Genomic DNA, 23,511 nt, shown 5'->3' with positions numbered 1-23,511 from the left:
AAAGACCATGTCCTCCTCTAGTGCTGCTCTTGTCTCAGCAGGATTCTCCTCCAGAGCCCCTCTCGAGGAGACAAAGGTAGCCTTCATTCCGCACGAGCCCACCACAATACCACACAGTGTGCCATCAATGGCAACCTTGTTGCACGCAGCACCAAGCGAGGGGGAGTGCTTGCTGCCGGCCAGAACAGCCTATAACAGCAGAGTTCCCATCATTTCAAAAGCACTGCCAAACGTGTTCGAGTGTGATAATTCGTGTGGGAAGGCAGTTGGAAATCAGCCTCCCTATCAGTGCTGTACTGTATGTCATATCACTAAATTTCTAGAGGACAATACCAGGAACGTGACAAGCCGACATCCTGGAAGGCTTCCCCCCCAACAACCCTGCTGTGTGCCCTATTGTTTATTAGAGAGAAACTCGCTGTTCACATCGAAAGCCGATAAGAAACGATGGACGGAGCGTCTTTCTGTGCGAGTGTGACCAGTGGCACAGGAACAAGCAGCTCAAAATCGCATGCACTGATGGAACAACAGAAGCACTGACCAAGTCACAGTACATCATCCTGTTCGATACACTCGCAATTCCACTCTAAATCCCCCGAGGCTTTATTGATTGGTCTGCAGTATCAAGTGCAGCACTGAGTGCTCATTATTTAAGTGAAATGATCAATATATAAACAGATTTCGGACCAAAAACTACAGCAGTCAAGAGCAACAGTAACTTTAGGCTCAATTAACATCAATTTTTAACAAAGGCAAAAAGTCTTCCAGGCAAGGTAAAACTCCAGTGTGCTGCCAAGTCCCACGTTTTTGTTGTAAAGAATCTTAATCGAGTAGGTGAAAAAGTAGTATAATACCTTTCACTAGTTACTATAGACTAAGGGAAATGGACTATGAATATAATTATCTTCTTAGAATAAAGTTTCTAATGTAACACATCATGTTTGTGCCCATGACGAAGTCAGCAGGCTGTTGGCCAAGATTTTGCCTTTGAGCTGCAATGTTCTCTCCTTGCATTGTACATAAAAGTCTGGCTGGCATCTTTATTTACTTCTAGCGGGAGGAGTTATACGGCAAGTTTGTGCTTGACCTTTACTTGCTTGTTCAATGCGTGTTTTCGTGGGGGCACGGTGGCTTAACAGTTAGCACGTCTGCACCTCCGGGATTGGCGTCCAAATCCCGTCCCCGCCCTGCGTGTGTGGCGTTTGCATGTTCTCCCTGTGCTTCAGGGTTTCCCTCTGGGTACTCCGGTTTCCTCCCCAGTGAATGAACATAACGTGCACAGTAGGCTGATTGGCATTTCCAAATTGTCCAGGGTGTCCCCCGAGTTCCCTGGGATGGGTACGTGGCCTTGTGTAGGAGAAGCCGTTTGGAAAACGGATAGTTGGATGGATATCTGCATACCAAATGTCAAAGTCAACACCGGTGGGGTTTTTGCATTCTTTTCTTGTTGGTGAAATCTCATCCCGGGCACCCGGACTACCGCTGTACCGATCAGTAGTGACATATATGTCACATATGACTGATACGTAATGTCATTTATTTAATAGCTTCCTATTTATTAGCAATAACAACGGCAATCACGTAAGCAAATTCGTCTAGGAGTCGACACCCGATCCAGATGTTCACTCCACCTGCTTGCATAACGCTCACTGGAGAGCCATGTAAGAAACTGGAACGAAAACGCCTTGGGCTGAACCACCCAAGTCTCTGACAATCCATCAGGACGGTGTGATGACTCCAGAGCACAGCATGCTCTCTCCTAAATGTGGGTCATAAAACGCACAATGAATCGCTGGATGCTATTTTTCAGTGACCTCGTACACTGCCTTTGACTAGTCATACCATTGAGTGATGTCTTGTTTTAAACCTTAGTACATTTTAAAAGGCGGAGGAAGAAGAAAGATACACACAGTACTGATATTTAGCACTGAATTATTATGAAGTTATTCTTCAATACATAGCATTTCTAGCTTAGTAACAAACCTGAGTCTTAGACTATAACACAAAAATGTTCTCGGCATACTTTAGGTGTACTGCCAGACCGTTGAAACCCAGCGGGTGAATTATTTCCTATTGGTATTTGAATGTGTAGCGTGTATTATTTGGACACATTTTTCACCCTCGATATTTGGACCCAAAGAATGCGTTACTTCCACTGGCATTTAGACCTAGATGCTGCGTTATTTCTCCAGGTATTTGAACCAAAAAAGTGCGTTATGTGCTCAGATATTTAGCCACGCTGTGCATATTATACTCAGGTATTTGGAGTGTGCGTTACACCACTGAGTGCAAAAGTTTGCGTCCCCGATGGCTTCCGAGTTTAAAGAAAAGAAGAATCCTGATTTTAAACATATCCTGTTGAAACTGAAACGTCACATTACGCAACAAGACAATAATCCATCGCAGATAAGTCGAATAAACAAGACTTGCTTGAAAATTGAAAGTTTTGCTGTCAAGAAGAACGAGCAAAGATTGACCAATCAATCTGGAGGAGGTAGAGAAGATACATCAAGAAGAAGCTTTAATGGAACTGTGAATATTGCAAATAAATTCATCAATAAACCTCTACTGATATGATACGCAAAGAGGTTGGAGACAGTTATAAAGGCAAAAGTATTAAAGAATATATATATATAGAACATCCAGAAAGGGAGATTAGACTGAAAAACAGTTGGACTGATCGATACTTGTTACTAGAACACCTTAAAATCTCACATACTTAATTTCCTGTTAGTATATATTTCATCCTAAGGGTATGCAAACTTTTGTAGTCGACTGTATACTTGTGCATTATATACTCATGTATTTAAACCCAGAGTTACTATTATCCATCCATCCATCTTCTGTACAGTTTATACTACACAGGGTTGCGAGAAGCTTGGAGCTTTTCCCAGGGGACTCTGGTCACAAGGTGGGGGACACCCTGGATGGGGTGCCAATTCATCACAGAGCACGATCGCAGACACACTCACACACCACAGACAATTTGGAAATGCCAATCAGCCTAACATACATGTATTTGGACTGGGGGAGGAGAACATGCAAACGCACCCGGACCGTGCGTTATACACACTCGGGTATTCGCACCCGGACCGTGCGTTATACACACTCGGGTATTCGCACCCGGACCGTGCGTTATACACACTCGGGTATTCGCACCCGGACCGTGCGTTATACACACTCGGGTATTCGCACCCGGACCGTGCGTTATACACACTCGGGTATTCGCACCCAGACCGTGCGTTATATACACTCGGGTATTCGCACCCAGACCGTGCGTTATATACACTCGGGTATTCGCACCCGGACCGTGCGTTATATACACTCGGGTATTCGCACCCAGACCGTGCGTTATATACACTCGGGTATTCGCACCCAGACCGTGCGTTATATACACTCGGGTATTCGCACCCGGACCGTGCGTTATACACACTCGGGTATTCGCACCCGGACCGTGCGTTATACACACTCGGGTATTTACACTCGGACCGTGCATTATACACACTCAGACCATGCGTTATACACACTCAGACCGTGCGTTACACACACTCAGACCATGCGTTATACACACTCAGACCGTGCGTTATACACACGGACCGTGCGTTATACACACTCGGACCGTGCCTTATACACACTCGGACCGTGCCTTATACACACTCGGACCGTGCCTTATACACACTCGGACCGTGCCTTATACACACTCGGACCGTGCCTTATACACACTCGGGTATTCGCACCCGGACCGTGTGTTATACACACTCGGACCGTGCCTTATACACACTCGGACCGTGCCTTATACACACTCGGACCGTGCCTTATACACACTCGGACCGTGCCTTATACACACTCGGACCGTGCGTTATACACACTCGGACCGTGCATTATACACACTCGGACCGTGCATTATACACACTCGGACCGTGCATTATACACACTCGGACCGTGCATTATACACACTCGGACCGTGCATTATACACACTCGGACCGTGCATTATACACACTCAGACCGTGCATTATACACACTCAGAGCGTGCATTATACACACTCAGAGCGTGCATTATACACACTCAGACCGTGCATTATACACACTCAGAGCGTGCATTATACACACTCAGACCGTGCATTATACACACTCAGACCGTGCATTATACACACTCAGACCGTGCATTATACACACTCAGACCGTGCATTATACACACTCAGACCGTGCATTATACACACTCAGACCGTGCATTATACACACTCAGACCGTGCATTATACACACTCGGGTATTTACACTCAGACCGTGCATTATATACCCTGAAGTATTCGCACCCTCAGGGTGCATTTTTGTTCTCTAGCCCAACCTGTTTGACAACTACGACACAGCCCCACACACACAGCCATGTGAAATCTTTGCAATACCTGAGGCGAGCCATAACAAATGGCATGAAACATGTTTTAGAGGGCTGATTAGGGTGAAGGTCCGAGTTTCACATGGACTTGTGAATGTATGAGTGAACTTTATCTACTACACATACAAGAAAAAGAAAACTACGACATCTCTCCCAGTGTGTGTCTGAGGTTAGTTTTAAAGCTGCATATAAACCTCTGGCCTGTCTACTATCAGTAACTCATTAATGGAGCAGATTGGACAGGATAGTGTGTGTGTGTGTGTGTGTGTGTGTGTGTGTGTGTGTGTGTGTGTTACAAGACGCCTACGTTCACTTCAAGTTCAGACTTCTGGCACAGAGTTACAGCCTGCAGGCCGTGGCGCAAACTTCAGCGACTTACAGCACAGTCTCCACACCTCTAATAGACTAGTTTATAAAACTTACAACACAAATATCCACACTCTGCCAGAACAGGAAGCGAAGTCTGTTTAAAACAGCTAGCCGAGTGCTCTTCCTCAGCCGCACACCAGGTAAAGCCGAGCTTTTTTAATAAGGAGCTACAGCGCTAGCTAACATTTCGGTCCTCTACTATAAACCCATATTATCCAGCTCACTTTTATGTCGTTTTATTCGGAATTAAGCGTTTACATCTTTCAACATGACGCCATATTACAGGCCATTTCTCAAGTTTTTTTTTTGTTTGTTTGTTTGTGTTTTGAAAAGCGTTTAGCAAGAGCGACCCGTCGGATAAGGAACTTCCCACCCAGACAAAGTTTAGTAGGCAGAAGGAAATGCGTTTTCTTTTCTCTTTTTTTTTTCTTTTCAAATTGTAACCTTTTAGCTCTTACCTCTTTTTCACTCGACCGCTCTGTTCTCCACTTCCGGACAGTATTTCAGAATAAACAATCCCGTTCCCCAGCAGATAAAATGATGTTCCTGAAAATGCTGGTTAAACGTCAGTAGCTGGCTTGTGGACCCGCTGCTCTGCACCGCTGCTCAGAGGCGCCGTTAGAGCTCCGCCCTACAGCCGCGTCCCAATCCGCACACTCCCCTACTACATAGTACACAAGAGCAGTACTACAGCAGCGCATGCGTACTACATAGTACACAAGAGCAGTACTACAGCAGCGCATGCGTACTACATAGTACACAAGAGCAGTACTACAGCAGCGCATGCGTACTACATAGTACACAAGAGCAGTACTACAGCAGCGCATGCGTACTACATACTATTTAGTAAGGTAGTATGTGGTTTGGGACGCAGTTTGTGGAACATTTACTAAACTTGAAAGTCGTTTTTACCAAAGATAAAAGAAAAGAAAAAAAACACCAAGAAATGGCCTGCTTGTAGAGCTTTTTATTTTTATTATTTAAAAAAATATATAGTGTCGATCAAATTAATTATTTAATTAATTAGCCAGGTCGTTTGATAAAAAAATTGATTGTTAATGTTTATTTATTTGTAACGCAATTGCGCCATTAGAGATTAGTTTATCTACTAAATACATTTCTCTATACGATTTGCGAAAAGAAAAGTTTGAAAACATGTACTTTTTAGCATTGATAAGAGCACTTCTATGATGGCGCCATCTTGTGGTACATAACAGCACAACAGGAAACTCTCGGTTTAAAGAAACCATTCTGCCCCAAATTATATTTACACAATAATTTACTTCATTCCAGATGCGCTCGGTCAACCAAATTGCACTGGAGCTTGTGTTGATAACAAGTAACGGAAGCTCATGTCTACCTCTGGGGTTTCCTCTGGGCGCTACGGTTTCCTCCTCCAGTCCAAAGTCAAGCTTTGTAGGTTGATCGGCATTTCTAAATTGTTTTGTTTCTGCACTTATATAGCGCTTTTATCCAAAGCGTATCCTACATAATTTAGCACACCTACTACACTGTGTCTCATTCATCCATTCACACACACACCAATGGTAGCAGAGCTGCCACGCAAGGTGCTAACTTGCCATCGGGAGCAACTTGAGGTTCAGTGTCTTGCCCAAGGACACTTCGATATGTGGAGACATGTGGGCCGGGAATCGAACCACCAGCCCTACGATTAGTGGACAACCCGCTCTACCACCTGAGCCACAGCCGACCATAGAAGGTTGGAGTTTAAGCCCTTGAGCAAGGCACTTATCCTCTCTGGTCCAGGGGCGCTGTATCATGGCTTACCCTGCACTCTGACCCCAGCTTCCTAACGAGCTGGGATATGCAAAGAAAGAAAAAGAATTTCACTGCATTGTAATGTATATTCGACAATTAAAGGCTTCTTCTTCTAATCTTTATTCCATTCAGGGTGTCAGTGGATCCAGAGCCAATCCTGGGAACACTGGGCAAGAGGTGGGAATACCTCCTGTTCATTGCAGGGCACCATACACACACATTCATATACATTCACATGTAGCCTACATAATTTAACACACCTACTACTGGCATGTTTTCAGGTGGTTGGAGAAAACCAAAGAACCCAGATAAACACCACATAGACAGTAACCCAAGCTCAGGATCCAGCAAGATATGCTGGAGCTGTGAGGCTTCTCCTCTATTCTCCAGTTTCCTCCCACCTCCACAAAACATACCAGTAGGTGGATTGGCTATTCTAATTTGGCCCTAGGTATGAATGTGTGCATGGTGCTCAGCGATGGACTGGTGTCCCATTCAGGGCGTGTCATCCCCAGTGTTCCTGGGATAGGCTCTGGACACACTGCGCCCAGGGTTAAAGGATGAATGAATGAATGAACAAATGAAGGAAGGAAGAAAGGAAGGAAAGAAATTGGAACTATATTATCATCCAAATGACTTCTAATGTAGACTTCCACTTCAAATTTTGGGCCTCATTTTCAGCCTACGTCAGATAACTGCATGTTAAATGGTGTACTATACATGATGTAATAGAGTATAGAGTACTTGTTGTTGTTGTTTTTTTGTTGCCAAATAAAATACATTTGGAGGGGAGAGTTTTTACAGAATAACTATTTAAAATACTGACCCCGCACCCAACGGTGGCTTAGTGGTTAGCACGTTTGCCTCACCTCACACCTCCACCGTGGCCCTGTGTCTGCGGAGTTTGCATGTTCTCCCCGTGCTGCGGGGGTTTCCTCCGGGTACTCCTCCCCCAGTCCAAAGACATGCATGGTAGGCTGATTGGCATGTCCAAAGTGTCCGTACAGTATAAATGGGTGTGTGAGTGTGTATGTGATTGTGCCCTGTGATGGACTGGCACCCTGTCCAGGGTGTACCCCGCCTTGTGCCCGATGCTTCCTGGGATAGGCTCCAGGTTCCCCGTGACCCTGAAAAGGAGTATGCGGTAGTAGATGGATGGATGGATGGATGGATGGACCCGCACCCATAGAGCTCAGGCCTTTTGTGTTGGCGCCATCTTCTGGTGTATAAAAGCACAACCGCTGTTTATATTTATTTGTGTAAACCAGCTACAAAGCTAATGTGGCTAACACGTTCAGTTTAGTATCGTATAAACTGTATGTGTAAGTCATCTCACACTTAAGAAGAAGAGTGATTTCATTGCTTGAAAAGACCGGGGTGTCATTTGTGTCCCACTGATATTACATTTACAACCGAGTATGTAAAGAAAAAAGACATTTTACACACTGGTAAAGTGTCCTTTACAGCAATGTGCATATTTCAGATAAATAACTGAAAACGCTAATAAAAAGCATCTACAGTAATTACAAAACAGCATTTATTCCAGTTCCGGTACCATATAACTACTACACTTTACCTTCAAATATAATCATTAAAATGTTCGTTTTGGGTTTTTTTTCATTAATGTGTAACTCCATATGGCTTCCTGGGATAGGCTCCAGGTTCCCCGTGACCCTGAAAAGGAGTAAGTGGCTGAAGATGGATGGATGGATGGATGGATGGTGACTCCATATGACATCTTGTGCTTGAAACATATTTTCTCTTGTGTCGTCCATTAGAGGATTAAAACATATACACCGAGCCATAACATTAAATCCACCGACAGGTGAAGTGAATAACATTGATCTCATTATAATAGCACCTGACAAGGGGTGGGATATGTTAGGCAGCAAGTGAATAATTAGATCTCGAAGTTGATGTGTTGGAAGCAGGAAAAATGGGCAAGTGTAAGGGCCAAATTGTGGGGTCAGTGGCTTTAATGTCAATGGCCTCTTTCAGCAGGATAATTCATCCTGCAAAAATTGTTCAGGAATGGTTTGAGGAACATGACAAAAAGTTCAGAGTGTTGACTTGGCCTCCAAATTCCCCAGATCTCAATCCAACCAAGCATCTGTGGGATGTGCTGGACAAAAAAGTTAATGGAGGCCCCACCTCACAAGATACAGGAAAGGATCTTCTGCTTGTGTCTTGGTGCCAGATACCACAGCACACCTTCAGAGGTCTTGAATCCATTCCTCGACAGGTCAGAGCTGTTTTGGTGGCACAAGGGGGATCCACACAATATTAGGCAGGTGGATTTAGTGTTATGGCTGATCAATGTATATGCATTTTAAAATGTTCTACAACAGTCACTCAATCCAGTTGCCTGAACACATTCACCCCTATGAAATATTTCGAATATTTCACAAATCACATGTTCAACAGAAAGCTGGTCATCTGATCCACCTGAAGATCATTGGAAGAAGAAGAAGAAAAAAAAAAACCCCTTTATGTTCAATGATATTGTGATATTGATTCACAAGGTCATTTAATGTATAACCTTGTTACCCAATTATAGATTGAAAGTACATTCATTTAATCCATTAAATGAATGGATTTTCCTACTGTGGTGGAAATTCATTTGTTTTAGTCCTGAACTAGGTTTAACTTTGGATACCATTACTACAGTGAACAACAGTTCATTTAACACCTCAAATAAAGCCCTGAAATTGCATTACAGAATGTATTACAATATAACTGAAAAGGTGAGAATAGAAATTAAATCACTTAAAGATGGGTGGGTGGGGGGTGGGGGGTATCCAGGAATTAAATGTGTGTATCCAAAATCCAAAAACACAGTGCTCCTGCAAATAATACTATTGATACTGTAATTCAGACCATTCTTCACACAAACATTTTGTGCAATCTATTTATTCTACATGGCTATAAAGATTTGTTTTGCATTTGAGAATAAATAAATGAAAGACAACAACATGGATAATTTAAGAGATCTTTACTTTCATTTCATACATACTTACATAGATTACATTATTTATATATAGCTTGTTTTCTGCAAGTTACGCCAGATCAGATACTTTTTTTTTTTTTGCATTTACAAATATAAATAATTTTACGGCTAGTACTGTACATTACTCACCAAAAATCGGTATAAGTAAATGATCACAGTTAAATTTCTTGTAAACATTAGCCATTTCAAGTTAAAACTATTGAGGCAATTTGTTCTGGCTGCAATACATTATTATATATACACACACACACACACACACACACTCTCAGAAAGAAAAAAAAATTATACTACACTGCACTATTCTTTGCGTACACCTTTTTGTACCTTTAGTATATATCTGTTACCTAGAAAGATGTATATCGTATACCTTTAAAGCTTTATCACTTAAATAATGTACATTAAATCTTTTTTTCTATAGCTACAATAAAGAAAAATAATCTTTTAAAAAAGGTACAATTTGCAGGTACAAGATATATATTAAAAAGGTACAAAAGATAAGTGTACCACCACAACAGGAAAAGGTACAGTTTAGCACCCGTTTCTTTAAGAGAGTATATATAGCTATTCATTACATTATTCAGATTTATTTGTGTTTCTTTAAAAACATTGAATGACATCAAACAAATCCCATACAGAAAAATCTCCTCAATGAAATGAAAATGTCTACAAGTGATTCTAACCAGTCTGAGGCACTGGCATTTATATTTAATATTTATTATTACTGAGCAAATTAAGCTCTTTATACACATTGCTCATTGGGAAAGAGGAAAACGACACCACTGTTTTGTAAGCTAGGGCCTGATTACCATCAGCCACTATGAAACTTCCACAGAGTTACCCGTGTGCGTGTGTGTATATTATTTAAAAAAAAACAACCACACATTTAAATCATGCTGATAAGGTCTCTTTAAATGCTCTACAGAGAAACTGCATTCATGAATGTGATGCTGCTTTAAAAGACACCAAATGATACAGTAAAGCACTAGGGTGCACTAATAACCCTAGATTTTATGTTCTACAGTGCAGTTTAACTCTCTTGGACTCCAGGTCATTGACAACTGAACTCTTGTTCGAAAGGTTAACGTTATTTATTTACTTGTAGCGAAACTGCATTATGACATTATCCGTCAGTCCCTAGTGTATGGTGAAAACAAGTTCTGCTTTTACATCCAGTTTCATCAAATAAAAACCTGCCTGCAGTATCAGAATGATCCCAGACACAATATACGGCAAATGATATTTTGTAAGCTTTTTAAATTTGGCACAACCAAAGGCAAGGGGGCTCAAGAACCGACAGAATGAAAGACTACACACAACCAGAACACATTAAAAACAAAAAGTATGTGAATTTCTCAAGAGTTCCGATCATCACTGTGTCAACAGCTTCAATGAGCCTGATTTATAGATAGTGAGTACATCTGTCTTTCCTTTAATCCTTCCCTGCTTTAGTGGTCCCAATTGTTTTAAAAAACAAAAACAAAAAGTGCAGTTACATCTATTAAACAACTAATATTACTTTCACTTATACTCTGGTGATCAATAATTATACAATACCTTAACTTCATTCTGAACTACATTTATCCTCAGTTTTACAGATCCAGCCAACCGTATGGCCTAAATTTATCTCCGTTAATAACAGAACACTACCTAGTGTTGGTATTTTTTAGTTGTTGGTTACATATCACCATCTTGATGCAAAACTGACCATGACTGTAATTGAGAATGCACATCGCAGAATCTTTAACATCACGTTAACTCATTAAACGGTGGCTCTCAAATGGTGCAGTAAGATATAAAGGATGTCTCACTGGATACAACGCTGGATCAACAGTTCCACATGCACCAACAGCCACAATGGGCCATGCTCTTATTGGGTTGGTGTGCTCTTACACGCACATTCAACTACCCAGAGAGAAAGATGTGGTGACAGGAAGCAGCATCCAGGTTGGTAGCAACCATTTAATAAAGGGAGAGCTCAAGATAGCAGGTGGCGAGGACTATAATTGCAGAGAAAATTAAGAAGAATTTTCAGTTGACTCAGCTGTGCTGATACGACAATGGTCATGGTGACACACAACGGACTACACTTATGGACTAGTAATATAATTATTAAAAAGCACAAAAACCAAAACAAGACATGATATTTACACATGCTTCCAAATTGAAAGAAAATGTCAGAAATGTGGGGTAAAAAAGCAGCAGCACTGCTTACTGAAAAACAGCATGAGGAAGAAAAAAAAAAAGTAAAAAAAAAAAAAGGTCAACATCCCTTTACTCCCACCCTTACTCAGCTGGGCCTGATTTTCTTATTATCTCTTCCTCAAAACATTTCCACTAATTTCCAATGCAAACAAAAGATCCTAAAAAGAAACCTGATGTGAAATCAGACTGAGGATTATTTGAGGGGGAAAAAACCCCTCCCCAAAAAAAACAAAAACAAAAAAAAAACATTCCCCTTTGTCTGTGCATAGATTGTGGGCTCCGAGCAGCAGTCATGTACACTTTGCCACATTGTGCTCATTACTTCGCAAAAAATATGTTGTTATTTGTCATGATGGTACCACCCACTTTCCACCATTCTCTTACCACACCAACGTGTATATAAGAACAGCTTAAACTGACAGAATAACCAATCCTATCCAGGAATATTTAAAAAATCTATCCTTGTTCAGAAATGTCTCAAGACCAAGACAGAAAGCCCTGCCTTGACCTTTTTTCGTTTTCGCCTGGATCACGTGTCCTTATTGTCACCTACAGTATGAATAACCTCACTGAGGTTAACGTCAATGTTCCCCATTAGTAATAGTGACTGCCTCAGGGACAGCAGTGGTGGCTGGGATGCGGGGCATCTTCTTCACCGGGCTGGGGATGTGCTGCCGGAGTAGAGAAATGAAAATTAGATTAGATTCATTAAATATAAACCTTAGATTATGGGTGGGACATTATACAGGAATAATGGATGATAACTACACAAACATTTTTAGTATCAGGTTACGTATTTGAATGCTCAGAGAAAATGACATTAAACGACGAAACACTGAATTAGCAGTGCGTGTACTAAGGTGCAGTTTGTATATTTTTAAAATTGCTGCAATATTCATAACTGATGTAATATTCATAATTTCATGCATACTTTGAAAATACTGATTTGCAAAATGGCCATGTAATGTTTCATGTAATGTTTCAGGCTTAACCTTTTTTTTTTTTTTAAAGACCAGAAATTTATTTTGGGTGGGGCGGAGCCGAGCTGCTCTCCATTGCCCCTTTTCCTTAAAAGGCAACTAATGAGGCATATGTAGGAGGTCTGTTACGGGAGGGGACGGCTTGTCAACATTTTCTTTACCATTGCAGTACATGTTATGGCCAACAGATGGCGATGGTATTTGTTTAGGGAAATTGTGATACATTTTTAAAAAACAGATTTATTTGATAAGAATAAGTCAACTTTCACTATTTCATCAAAGTAATTTAGAATACTATTTACACTCATTCTTGCCTGGTATATTTATTTCTTTAAAAAAGTACATAAGCATATTTCACAAATCTTGTATATTTAAAGGGGCACAACTCAACCAGGAGTAAGATTTGTTGAACCATCAGTTATACGAGTATTGCGTAACTGTTTTATGTTTCCTCATCAGGTTACATCGCCATATCAGTATACCATGACAAAAGTCCATTTAATCTTCTGCCATACCTCGGACGCGGTCACGGAATTAAGAAGTCCTGCCTCCAGAGGTCCGTGTTCATCCAGGGAACGTCTAGTGTAATATCTGCGGTGTTTCTCATCCACACGCGTTAGATACCATGTTCCTGGGAACAACTCGTCCACTGAACCCTGGGGGACGTAGTTTGCTGTAGGAGTAAACCAGATACCAATAATGGTGGGGACAGTCATGATCAATATCCCTCTATTATATTTCCATCAGGTCATGAAACTGAAAATATAGACACTGATAGAGATAAAGACTTGGTGGTTTACCCAAGTGATGGGTCTCCTCTCTAAGCTTCATGTTGTCTGCAAAGACAGCAGGTGGAACCTTCTTCCTAGAGTCCAGTCGGGCCTGCAGATCTGACAGACTGGAAACCAGTTTATCTAGCGTAGAGCCTTGGGATAAAACACACACGTTTACATGACTTGTGACGTCAAGGCATCTCCATAAAGTTGTGTGTGCTGTGAATACATGTATACACTCACCAGGTGTAGCATCTTGTGTCACTCTGATCGAGTAGAGTGTGGCAGCGAAGCCTGATCCGTATGAGAACAAGCCAATTCTCTGACCTGCCAACTCCTGAGGTGTAAATCTGTCAGGATAACAAGAAAAAAATTCTCTTAAATCCTCATACAATACAAGTTATGCATTCTGATACACCTAACGAAAAATGATAGGAATTCTACATGTTCGCCACTGAAGAATTTGTTGAATAAAACAGCTCTGGTAGAAGTCTCTCTCAGGTCTGTCTCGTACGAAGACCTGTACTGTTAGTGTCATTTTGTATCCGGCTGTAGTTTTGTGTTAACTATAACCGTGCATATAAAACAATGCTGACAGAATAAAACAATTCTGTGAAGCTCATATGTTAGAGAATTAGACAGTGTTCAAGAGAAGATATATATATATATATATATATGGGAAGCTATTCTAGAAAGTGTAAACAAAGTGACATACTGTGCTAGAATGGAAGCCAGACAACCATACACAGATGGTGTGTACATGTTGCCATTCTGGTTGGATATGAGCAGGGAGGCCTTGGTTTTCTGCTCAAACATCTCTGCGCTGGCTTTCATGAAGGCCTTCTCCACATCACGGTCAAAATATGTGTCCTCAGCCTTCACATCCCTGGGGTAAAACCATAATAATATAATCGAAACGATTAGACGTAAACAAAAGAGCAAGAAAAAGTGAAGATTGTGGTTCTGCGTGTGTGACGAGGCAGTCAGGATTAATTTTACTGTTCAAATACTAGATATTAGAATTGATTCATTTATAAATAAATAAATAAATAAATAATTCGATTTGTACGGTTCCCCAAAGATAAGTCTACTGAAATACACATTTCTGATTTTTTTTGCCAAATGAGCATTGTTTCCTGATGTATGCATGTGTGTATGTACACACATTTTATTTTAAATAAATAAATAAATAAATAAAAATAATTATGTATCAGTTTAAAATCCAAGAAACTTCTACAGGGACTAGATTCTGTAAAAGCATTACATCATACCCTATATGGTGAACATGTATATTGAATAAAAAGCCATTTGGGATTTGACCTAACTGAGTGAAGGTAGATTTATATAAAAAAAAATAAAAATAAAAATAGATTCCTACATAAAGAGGAGTTAAAGATGGCAGATTTTGAGCAGGATCTCAAACAAAATATCAGCAACATGACAACATTACTGTCCTAGATGTGAATGTGTGTGCATGATAATGTACTGGTGTCCTAAAACGCTTAAACTTTACTGCTTGCTCATGATTTTCTGATTCACACCATTTGTGTTAAATTTGAATTGGGAAGCTCAAGTGAAAGACAACTGATCGTTCTGTGCACTTTAGACTGAATCTCTCAAGTACACAAGATGATAAAAGCAGTTGTCCTTGCATACACACTTCTAGGCATGTCAGTGAAGCCACAACAGCGTGTTCGAGATCAAAGCAGACTTCAGGCTGCCCAAAGTTTATTTTAATGCTTGTACGCAGGGCCTCACAGGAAATGACAGCTCTGTCTCTCTGCAGTTCTCTTCAGTTACGGATACTAACCTGAAGGCCTCCAGGCCGCTGAAAGGCCCACTCTCCATGTCGGGGTTGGGATGAGACAGGAAGTCGTTGAGCAGGAGTCGAGCCAGAGACTTCTGAACCAGTTTACAATAGGGAGAATGGAAGACCATGTAGCCAAAGTCTTTCAGACTGAAACGTCTCTCAAGGCCCTCTGAAATGAACGCACAACCAAACAAAAACATATTTACATACAAAACAGATGTAAATAAGTATGTTGTATTGAGCTTCAGTTATTTAGATAGAGATCATCATCATCATCATCATCATCATCATCATCAGTGGGTGTGTCTCAATCAGCTCCCTAGTTCAATAGATGGTACGTAATCATTTCACTGGAAATTGAGTCAGCAATGTCCCAATGCATAGTGAGCCAGGGTCTTTACTAGTGCCTGAACTCGTGTACATGATATACTTATTCATGATCTAGTGAGCTGATTGAGACGCACCCACGGTCCTTCATGAGGTAGTTATATACTCTGAGGTTTCTTGATCATTGTTCTTTAGCCTACTCCGAAGAAGCACACCTCAGTGAAAACAAGCAATAAACCACTACTGTATTAATTTAAGCTCAAAAACTCCTCCTGTGGCCATGACAAGAACACTTGGCTTAAAGTAAAACAAAAGAAAACACACCTCACACCCTGGGAGGTATAGGAACAGACTAGCTTGACTTAATACTTTACATAGTTGAAATGTGAGTAAGATAAGTAAACTGCACTGTGCTGCAGTGACAGCAGAGAGTATCTTTGCATGGTCAGATAAAGTGCTTGCATAATGAATGAGCGTGCTGATAAAGAGTACACACCTCTTTGCCACTGGGCTTGAATTTTATTGCGGTAGACAGAGTAACATCTGTCCAATGCACTGAGGTAGCACTGGATGGAGAGCTTGCCATCAACTACAGGATACTCTGACACCATATCAGGCTTATAGAAATCATACGCGTGCTGCATATGGGTCCCTCGTAGGCCTGCAGAAAGAAAAAAAAAGAGACCATTATGAACCACTAGCCAGTTTAGTATCATGCAAGCTGTGTGTTTACACCATCAAACACCATTTGGGTCAGTAATGCCAAAACTAAAATGGCATGATGTATCTTAATTACAAGTATTCATAATTGAGACTTGGAGTTTTATTGTCATCTAAATCAAGACTTACACTTCCTATCCAAATATAAAAATGGAGTTGACAGACCATGTACTGGAGGAAAGGGGAAGAAAGAAAGAAAAAAGAAAAGAAAAAAAAAAAAACACCCTTATGGCTAAGATAACTGCATCTATTGTTTGGACAATCTTACCTTTCTTATACATAACATCAGGTGACAGTTATATTCACAATTACACTCCCGCCCACTCCTGTGGAAACTTTGACCAATCCCGCCCACTCCTGTAGAAACTTTGAACAATCCCGCCCACTCCTGTTCAACTTTGACCAATCCCACCCACTCCTGCGGAAACTTTGACCAATCCAAACCACTACTGTTGAACTTTGACCAATCCCGCCCACTCCTGCAGAAACTCTGTCCAATCCCACCCACTCCTGCAGAAACTCTGACCAATCCAGTCCCCTCCTACTAAAGTTTGACCAATCCAGTCCCCTCCTACTGAAGTTTGACCAATCCAGTCCCCTCCTACTAAAGTTTGACCAATCCAGTCCCCTCCTACTGAAGTTTGACCAATCCAGTCCCCTCCTACTGAAGTTTGACCAATCCCACCCACTCCTGCAGAAACTCTGACCAATCCCGCCCACTCCTGCAGAAAGTTTGACCAATATTTTCTAACAAACTTGGTTGGTCCTATTAGGTCTTACAATGTTACCCAAGCTTCCTATCAGACCATCTGTTCCTGCCCACATGAAAGTAAATACTTCCTGCTCCCATGACTTTTGTTGGGTCCTGTGGGATCATAGTCCCGAGTCATACCTCTGGTTTGATACACCGATCAATTCAACAGGGTTTGAGTTGAGAGTGTGATGATTTAAACAAGTATTTTCCATGGTGCTAAAGTGTATTTGTTAGCTGTATCAGCCTTGTAGTTCCAGTACAAAAGCAAACTTTGGGCAGGTGCGAACTCATCGACTACATTTGGGGTGAAGGGGAAAATGATACAAATTTCAATTTTGTCTGAACCTTTGCTTCAAGAGGATCTGTGCAACAAGCATTCATTTTAAACCATTCAGTGTCAGACAACTTTGAAGCTATTTTACGGAAATAAAAAAAAAACCCGCGATAATCCTTCAGTCCAAACTGATTTGTTTCCCCAGATATACTACTTTCACTTCCTTACATTTTAAGAAAATCCTATTCAATTTTGTACGGTCTTACAGGTGTGTAATCAGAGTTTACAAACAGTAGCAAGTCTCAGCAGCGTGCTAACTTTGACCTTAGCTATCAAAACAAGAGCAGTGGTGTAAGTGTACCAAAGGTCATGACAGCTGTGATTTTTTTAAGGCTACATACCTCTATCAAATGCCAGAGGTGCATTAGGCCCTACCAACATGGCCACTGCTCCAGCGCCTCCTGTAGGCCTGGCACTGCCTGTTGCATACACCGCGATATCTCCAGCCACAACCAGAGCGTAGCGACCTGCAGCAGGAAATAATAAATACAAATCAAAACACAAATACCAACACCGATGAATACTATGAGCATTAAAGTAAAATGATCAGTATGATGCACTTAATCCTTGGAAAATCTAAGAGTAGGCATAACTCTAAAAAGTACCTCCTTTATAAGTAACTTTCATCAAAGTTCTCAGCAGTGCGTCTATAAATAAAATCCCGATCAAAGTCAGAATATATGATTAAGCAAAGTTTACCGTCCCAGGAGCTGGACTCCACCCAGTTGACAGCGTTGAAAAGAGCAGCGGTGCCTCCGTAGCATGCGTTAGTGGTGTCGATTCCCTCCACGTCTGTATTTCCGGATTCCTCAAACAGCTGCATTAATACTGTCTTCACTGACTTCGACTTGTCGATGATGGTCTCTGTGCCCACCTCGAGTCTTCCCACGCTGTCATACGACAAGCAGTTTCTCTCCATAAGCCGCTGCACCACGGTCAGACACAGCGAGTTAATGTCCTCCCGGTCTGAGCAGAAACCCATTCGCGCTTGCCCAAGACCGATGGTGTACTTCCCTGCTCCAACATCATCAAACTCCTCCAGTTCCGCCTGGTCTACATACTGGGAGGGAATGTAGACCTCCATAGCAATGATGCCCACATCTTTGGGCCAAGTGTCTGAATAGCTCGCAGGGACAGAACCAGGCATTGTGATCGGACTGGAAAAGAAAACGTGCGCTGCTCAACTGATTACGCCTGCACAGAAACAACCAAATAACACTTCCTGACAATTTCACCAGAATATTTGAAAATGTGTCCCGTGACACGTGCGCACTCTTGCAAAACCTGCAAGTCCTCTGCAATAGGATTAAAGGTTTAATCTGGTGAAAGGTCAAAAAAGCTGCTATCCCACGACCTTTTACCTAGTTACGTCACATCAAGCTGTCCAAAACAGTCCCTGAAATGGCTATATAGCACACGACACTGAATATACAGGGTGTCCAAAAAGTCTCTATACATGGGGGGAAATTAACATTTTTTTAAAAATCAAAATATAACTTTATTTACAAAACTCCCTCTACATCCTTGCCAATTCTTTGTAAACACACACAGAGTCGTCTCTCCCATCTTTGGCTCCTAGACTGGCAACAGTGTTGTATTTGCCATGTTTCCTGTTAAAAGTCCACCTCTACCTTGTAACAGCTTCCTGATCTCTATCCTGATATTGATCGAGCGATCTATCTATAGATAATGAGTATTTATTTCTCACACGTACATATGCACAGTGAAATTCTTTTCTTCGAATACCCCAGCATGTTAGGAGGTTGGGGTCAGAGTGCAGGGTCAGCCATTATACAGCACCCCTGGAGCAGAGGATTAAGGGCCTTGCTCAAGGGCCCAACAGTGGAGCTTGGCAGTGCTGGGGCTTGAACCCCTGACCTTTCGATCAGTAACCCAGAGCCATAACCGCCAAACCACCACTGCCCCTAGATAAACTAATTATTAAAAATTTTGGAAGACATTTTGCTGCAAAGTTGTAATTTCCCCTATATATGAAGACCCAACATAGTGAGGAGAAATCTACTAGTCAGTGACTTGGACAAACAGACATGAGGGGGAAAAAAAAGCAAAACAAGTTAGCTATGCTTCAGACTTTTAACTAGGCTTACATATGAAGAAAGAACAACTAACCATATGCTATGTAGATCAATATAAAGACCCTATATTAGATCAGAGATTCCCAACCCTGGTTCTGCACATTGTAGTGTTTTCCCATTCTCTACCACACTTCACGAAGGGGTGTTCAGTAGCTGATTAGATGATTCAGCTTTGCTAAAATGCTAAAATTAGCCACCAGGACTGGGAGCCTGTGTGTTTAATCATCAAACCATGGAACAGCTTTCCAACAGTCATTGAGTCATTCTCATTGGTTACTGTATAACAAGCCGCCTTTTAAAACGCCCTGAAACAAAACAACTGCAAGATGGATATTTATATTTTAAAACAAAAACAAACTTACAGAAACTTTGGATGAGCAGCAGATCAACCTATAAAACAATGAAGTAGTGTCGCGGTGTCAGAGTGACCAGTGATTTGTCCTGACCTCAGCAATCAGCCGGCTAAGTGAACATCCCCTCCTGTAATTGGCTTACACGTTAACCTAACCAGATAAATATTCAAACTCGACTATACACACAGCCAATAGGATGTTTCAGGATTTCTATACCTAAAATTAGTCATTATAAGAAAAAAATTATATTAGTTGATTACATTAAATGTTACTAGTAAAGTAACACACATGTCGATAGTTAGCTAGCTAATCAGCCCAAAACAGCGCTAGTGTTATGACGAGGTGTAACGACAGCTAGCTAACACAGCTAAACTAACCGGAAAACCACAACCTCATGACTCATAAATTCACTTCTAGTCTAGACGGTCAGGTTTTTTTCCCGAAAAGTTAATAGAACAGAATATCTTCTTACCTTACAAACATATAACACGAAAATGCAATGTCAGAAAGAGAGGAGTTTCTGCCCCTTCCCGAAAATCATAAGGTCAGTTCTTCCATGTGATCGTGAAGCCGGACAACAATAGCGGACGGACCGACTTCCGGTTTAGCAGTCAGAGACGCTTTCCAGCGTGCTATGGTTACGTTGTGTTTCAAATACAGTCCCGATTAATTATTTATCTCGTTCATTCAGTTTATCCACGCTTATTGTTAATAACGAAACATTCTAATATCGAAATTCTTTACCGAGTTTATCCCTGCTGAAAAACAACAACAATAGAAACCATTACAGACATTCTAATGGTTTCCACTACAAATACCACTAAAAGTCATGAGCGGTTAACCATTAAAACCGCGTAGGTCCTAACGGGTATCAACTAGACATAATAGACATAACATGCCAACAAATTACTAGTAGACACCCACAGGGTCCATTACAGTTGCCATTAAAACAAATACAATTACCATTATAGGTTCTCAATGGTGTCCACTAGACCAGTGGTTCCCAAACTTTTCCAGGGCAAGGCTCCCCAAATGGCATTAAAATTTGACCGAGGCCCCCCTTTTGCAAGATGTCTTTAAAACACATTAAAAATACAGACTTCTGAATATATCCCCCCCTTTTTTTTAATTAATAATTACATACAGCCCCCTGCCCCCCCCCCCCCCCTTGAAAACCACTGCACTAGACATTACATGCTATCAATAAAAGCCAACAAATTACCAGTAGAGACCCATAGGGACCATTACAGTTTCCATTACAACCAGTACAATTCCCATTTCCAATTATAACCATTACGACCATTGCAATTTCTATAGGAGTTCCTATTTTTTTCCAGCAGGAATCATTGGGAAGTTTTTTTTTTCTCCTAGTTTTCAAAACTATCAAAGTTAACACCTGTGCTGTATAATAAAAGATTCGTACATATTATGAGCCAAATAAATAATGGTAAAATATGTTCGATAAATATTAGCAGTTACCAGGAACACTGAATGCAAGGTGAGAGAATTCACCCCAGATGGGATACCAGTGGGAACACAACAGGAACACATTCACACAGTTATTATCTGTGTTTTTGGACAGTCTGAGGAAACCGGAGAACCCAGAGGAAACCCATGAGAACACAGGGCAAACATGCGAAACAGACAGTAACCTGAGCTCAGGATTGAACCTGGACCTGCGAGGTGGTAATGTTACTCACTGCACCACTGCGCTGCTAACTTTAACAGAAACAACATGAAATCGTACAGGGTGTGATAAACAAAGGTTCTAAGAAGCTATCCATGTTTGGTATTTCTTGATTTGTGCTTTTAAATAGTGTACGGGAAATCTTTTACAAAGTGGATTATTGGGATGATGGTTTTAAAAATAGTGACAAAATGCAATATTTATTTATGTGTCCCACTTTACAATTAATATTATCCCTAATAATAAATAAGATTTAACACACTTTACAGTAGTAACAATAATAGATGGATTGTTGCAGTTCTATTTCAGCTGAAGCTGTTAGATAGGATGTCCAAGTTTAATGTCAATCCTGCTTCATACAGATTTTTTACTGAAAAAGTTATGATTATACAATAAGAGGAGGAGTAAATGTAAAGGTATTGGATCAGATAGGTTTCATCCTGTTCACTTTTTTCCATTTCTCATTATTTATAACATTACATAGGTTTAATGCAGTTTACTTGTGGGCTTGGTTTTAGTGTTTGTTTTTGTTTTTTTGTAATTAAATTAATTATTTATTTATTTATTATTTAACCATTATTCATAGCATTAGATTGAATTAGGTTTAGTGCAGTTAAACTTTTTTATTATTTTTTTTTTCATTATTTAGATAGTATTTTAGTTTTATTTTATTTAGTTTTTCCTAGTTATTCATAGTATGATGTTTAAAACAGTTCACCTCTTTTGTATTTTTGTTATTTTAGCATTAAGCAAACGACTATTTATGTACAAACAGGGCGAAAAAATATACTTACCTATATAAATATTCAGTTCTTCAATAAATATGTTGGAATTAAAGGCAGAGTTGGTAATCTCGATGTGGACGCACACTTGGAAGTTTCTGATTCTGGCTTATTTATATACAGTAAGAGGACATTACCTGAGCGAGCGCTAATACAGATTTGAACGCGTTTTCGGCGCCCAATCAGGACAGAGAACCGAGGTTCTGAAGTTTTTATTGCCCGCCCCTTTTTAAGGGCGCACCAATCAGGGCGCGCGCAGACCGGCCGCGCTGCGAGTGGCTCAATGGTGTGAGTGAATGACGGCGTATGGTGAGAGAGCGCCGACCAATCAGAGCGCACCTTTCAGTACGTCCCACGTGCGTGCGCCAATCCACGGGACCCCGGAGCATGTTTACAGCATCCCGTGGCTGGATATTCAAATTTGTCCTAACTTGAACAGGACAAAAACACGGTGACTGTGATGGACAAGGTGGTGTTTCACCAGAAACTTAATATAAGAGTGACTAATATAGTGACTAATATAGTGACTTTGGAAAAATGTGAACAAGTGCTTATAATGTTTTACTGAATAAAGTAATGATGTATGAAGTATGTATGAAACACCATTAACTTTTTTCGGACCAGACGGGCTAGATCACTCACCAAGGGCATGGGTGCCCATGGCCCTGGATCACTGGTTGTCCTTCCTTGGATGGCTTGCTAGGCATTAACCACGGCATATGGGAACACCCGTTTTGGAGATGCTCTGACCCAGTCATCCATCCATCCATCCTTACTCCTTTTCAGGGTCACGGGGAACCTGGAGCCTATCCCAGGGAGCATTGGGCACAAGGCGGGGTACACCCTGGACAGGGCACAATCACACACACACCCATTCATACACTACGGACACTTTAGACACGCCAACCAGCCTACCATCCAGCCTATCATGTATGTCTTTGGACTGGGGGAGCACGGGGAAAACATGCAAACCCCGGCAGGACTTGAATCCTGGAGGTGTGAGGCGAAGGTGCTAACCACTAAGCCACCGTGCACCCTACCCAGTCATCAGATCCTTACGCTTGCCCATTTTTCCTGCTTCCAACACATCACACACTTTGAGAAGTGACTGTTCATGAGCTGCATAACATATCCCACACCTTG

General features: G+C 41.1%; 2 protein-coding genes across 6 annotated transcripts in view; both read right to left on the bottom strand.

Annotated features, from left to right (window-relative positions):
• tln1 (talin 1) overlaps positions 1-5,388 on the bottom strand; it is an 86,808-nt gene extending 81,420 nt beyond the window's left edge. For both annotated transcript variants that reach the window (XM_017489074.3, XM_017489075.3), the window contains exon 1: positions 5,223-5,388. The gene's annotated coding sequence lies outside the window, so the exon portion shown is untranslated. The remainder of the gene's footprint in view (positions 1-5,222) is intronic.
• Positions 5,389-9,520: 4,132 nt separating this feature from the next.
• On the bottom strand, positions 9,521-22,534 carry hmgcs1 (3-hydroxy-3-methylglutaryl-CoA synthase 1 (soluble)). 4 transcript variants are annotated; one of them, XM_017489762.3, is made up of 10 exons: positions 22,381-22,534; positions 18,150-18,607; positions 17,792-17,917; positions 16,139-16,303; positions 15,316-15,484; positions 14,221-14,391; positions 13,749-13,855; positions 13,533-13,658; positions 13,248-13,405; positions 9,521-12,423 (listed from the first exon to the last, which is right to left on the bottom strand). In XM_017489762.3, the coding sequence occupies exons 2-10, from the start codon at positions 18,595-18,597 to the stop codon at positions 12,334-12,336; spliced, it is 1,560 nt and encodes a 519-aa protein (XP_017345251.1). In that variant the 5' UTR covers positions 18,598-18,607; positions 22,381-22,534; the 3' UTR covers positions 9,521-12,333. The 4 variants fall into 4 exon arrangements, with proteins under 4 accessions (XP_017345251.1, XP_017345253.1, XP_017345250.1 ...); XM_017489764.3 differs by having other exon boundaries at positions 18,150-18,644; positions 22,381-22,458; XM_017489761.2 differs by lacking the exon at positions 22,381-22,534 and adding an exon at positions 20,372-20,583.
• Positions 22,535-23,511: the final 977 nt, after the last annotated feature.

The sequence above is a fragment of the Ictalurus punctatus genome, chromosome 16 (genome assembly GCF_001660625.3).
Source record: "Ictalurus punctatus breed USDA103 chromosome 16, Coco_2.0, whole genome shotgun sequence".
NCBI classification, from domain to species: Eukaryota; Metazoa; Chordata; class Actinopteri; order Siluriformes; family Ictaluridae; genus Ictalurus; species Ictalurus punctatus.
The sequence above is the reverse complement of the archived record's forward strand: the minus strand, read 5'-3'. Positions and strand labels throughout refer to the sequence as shown.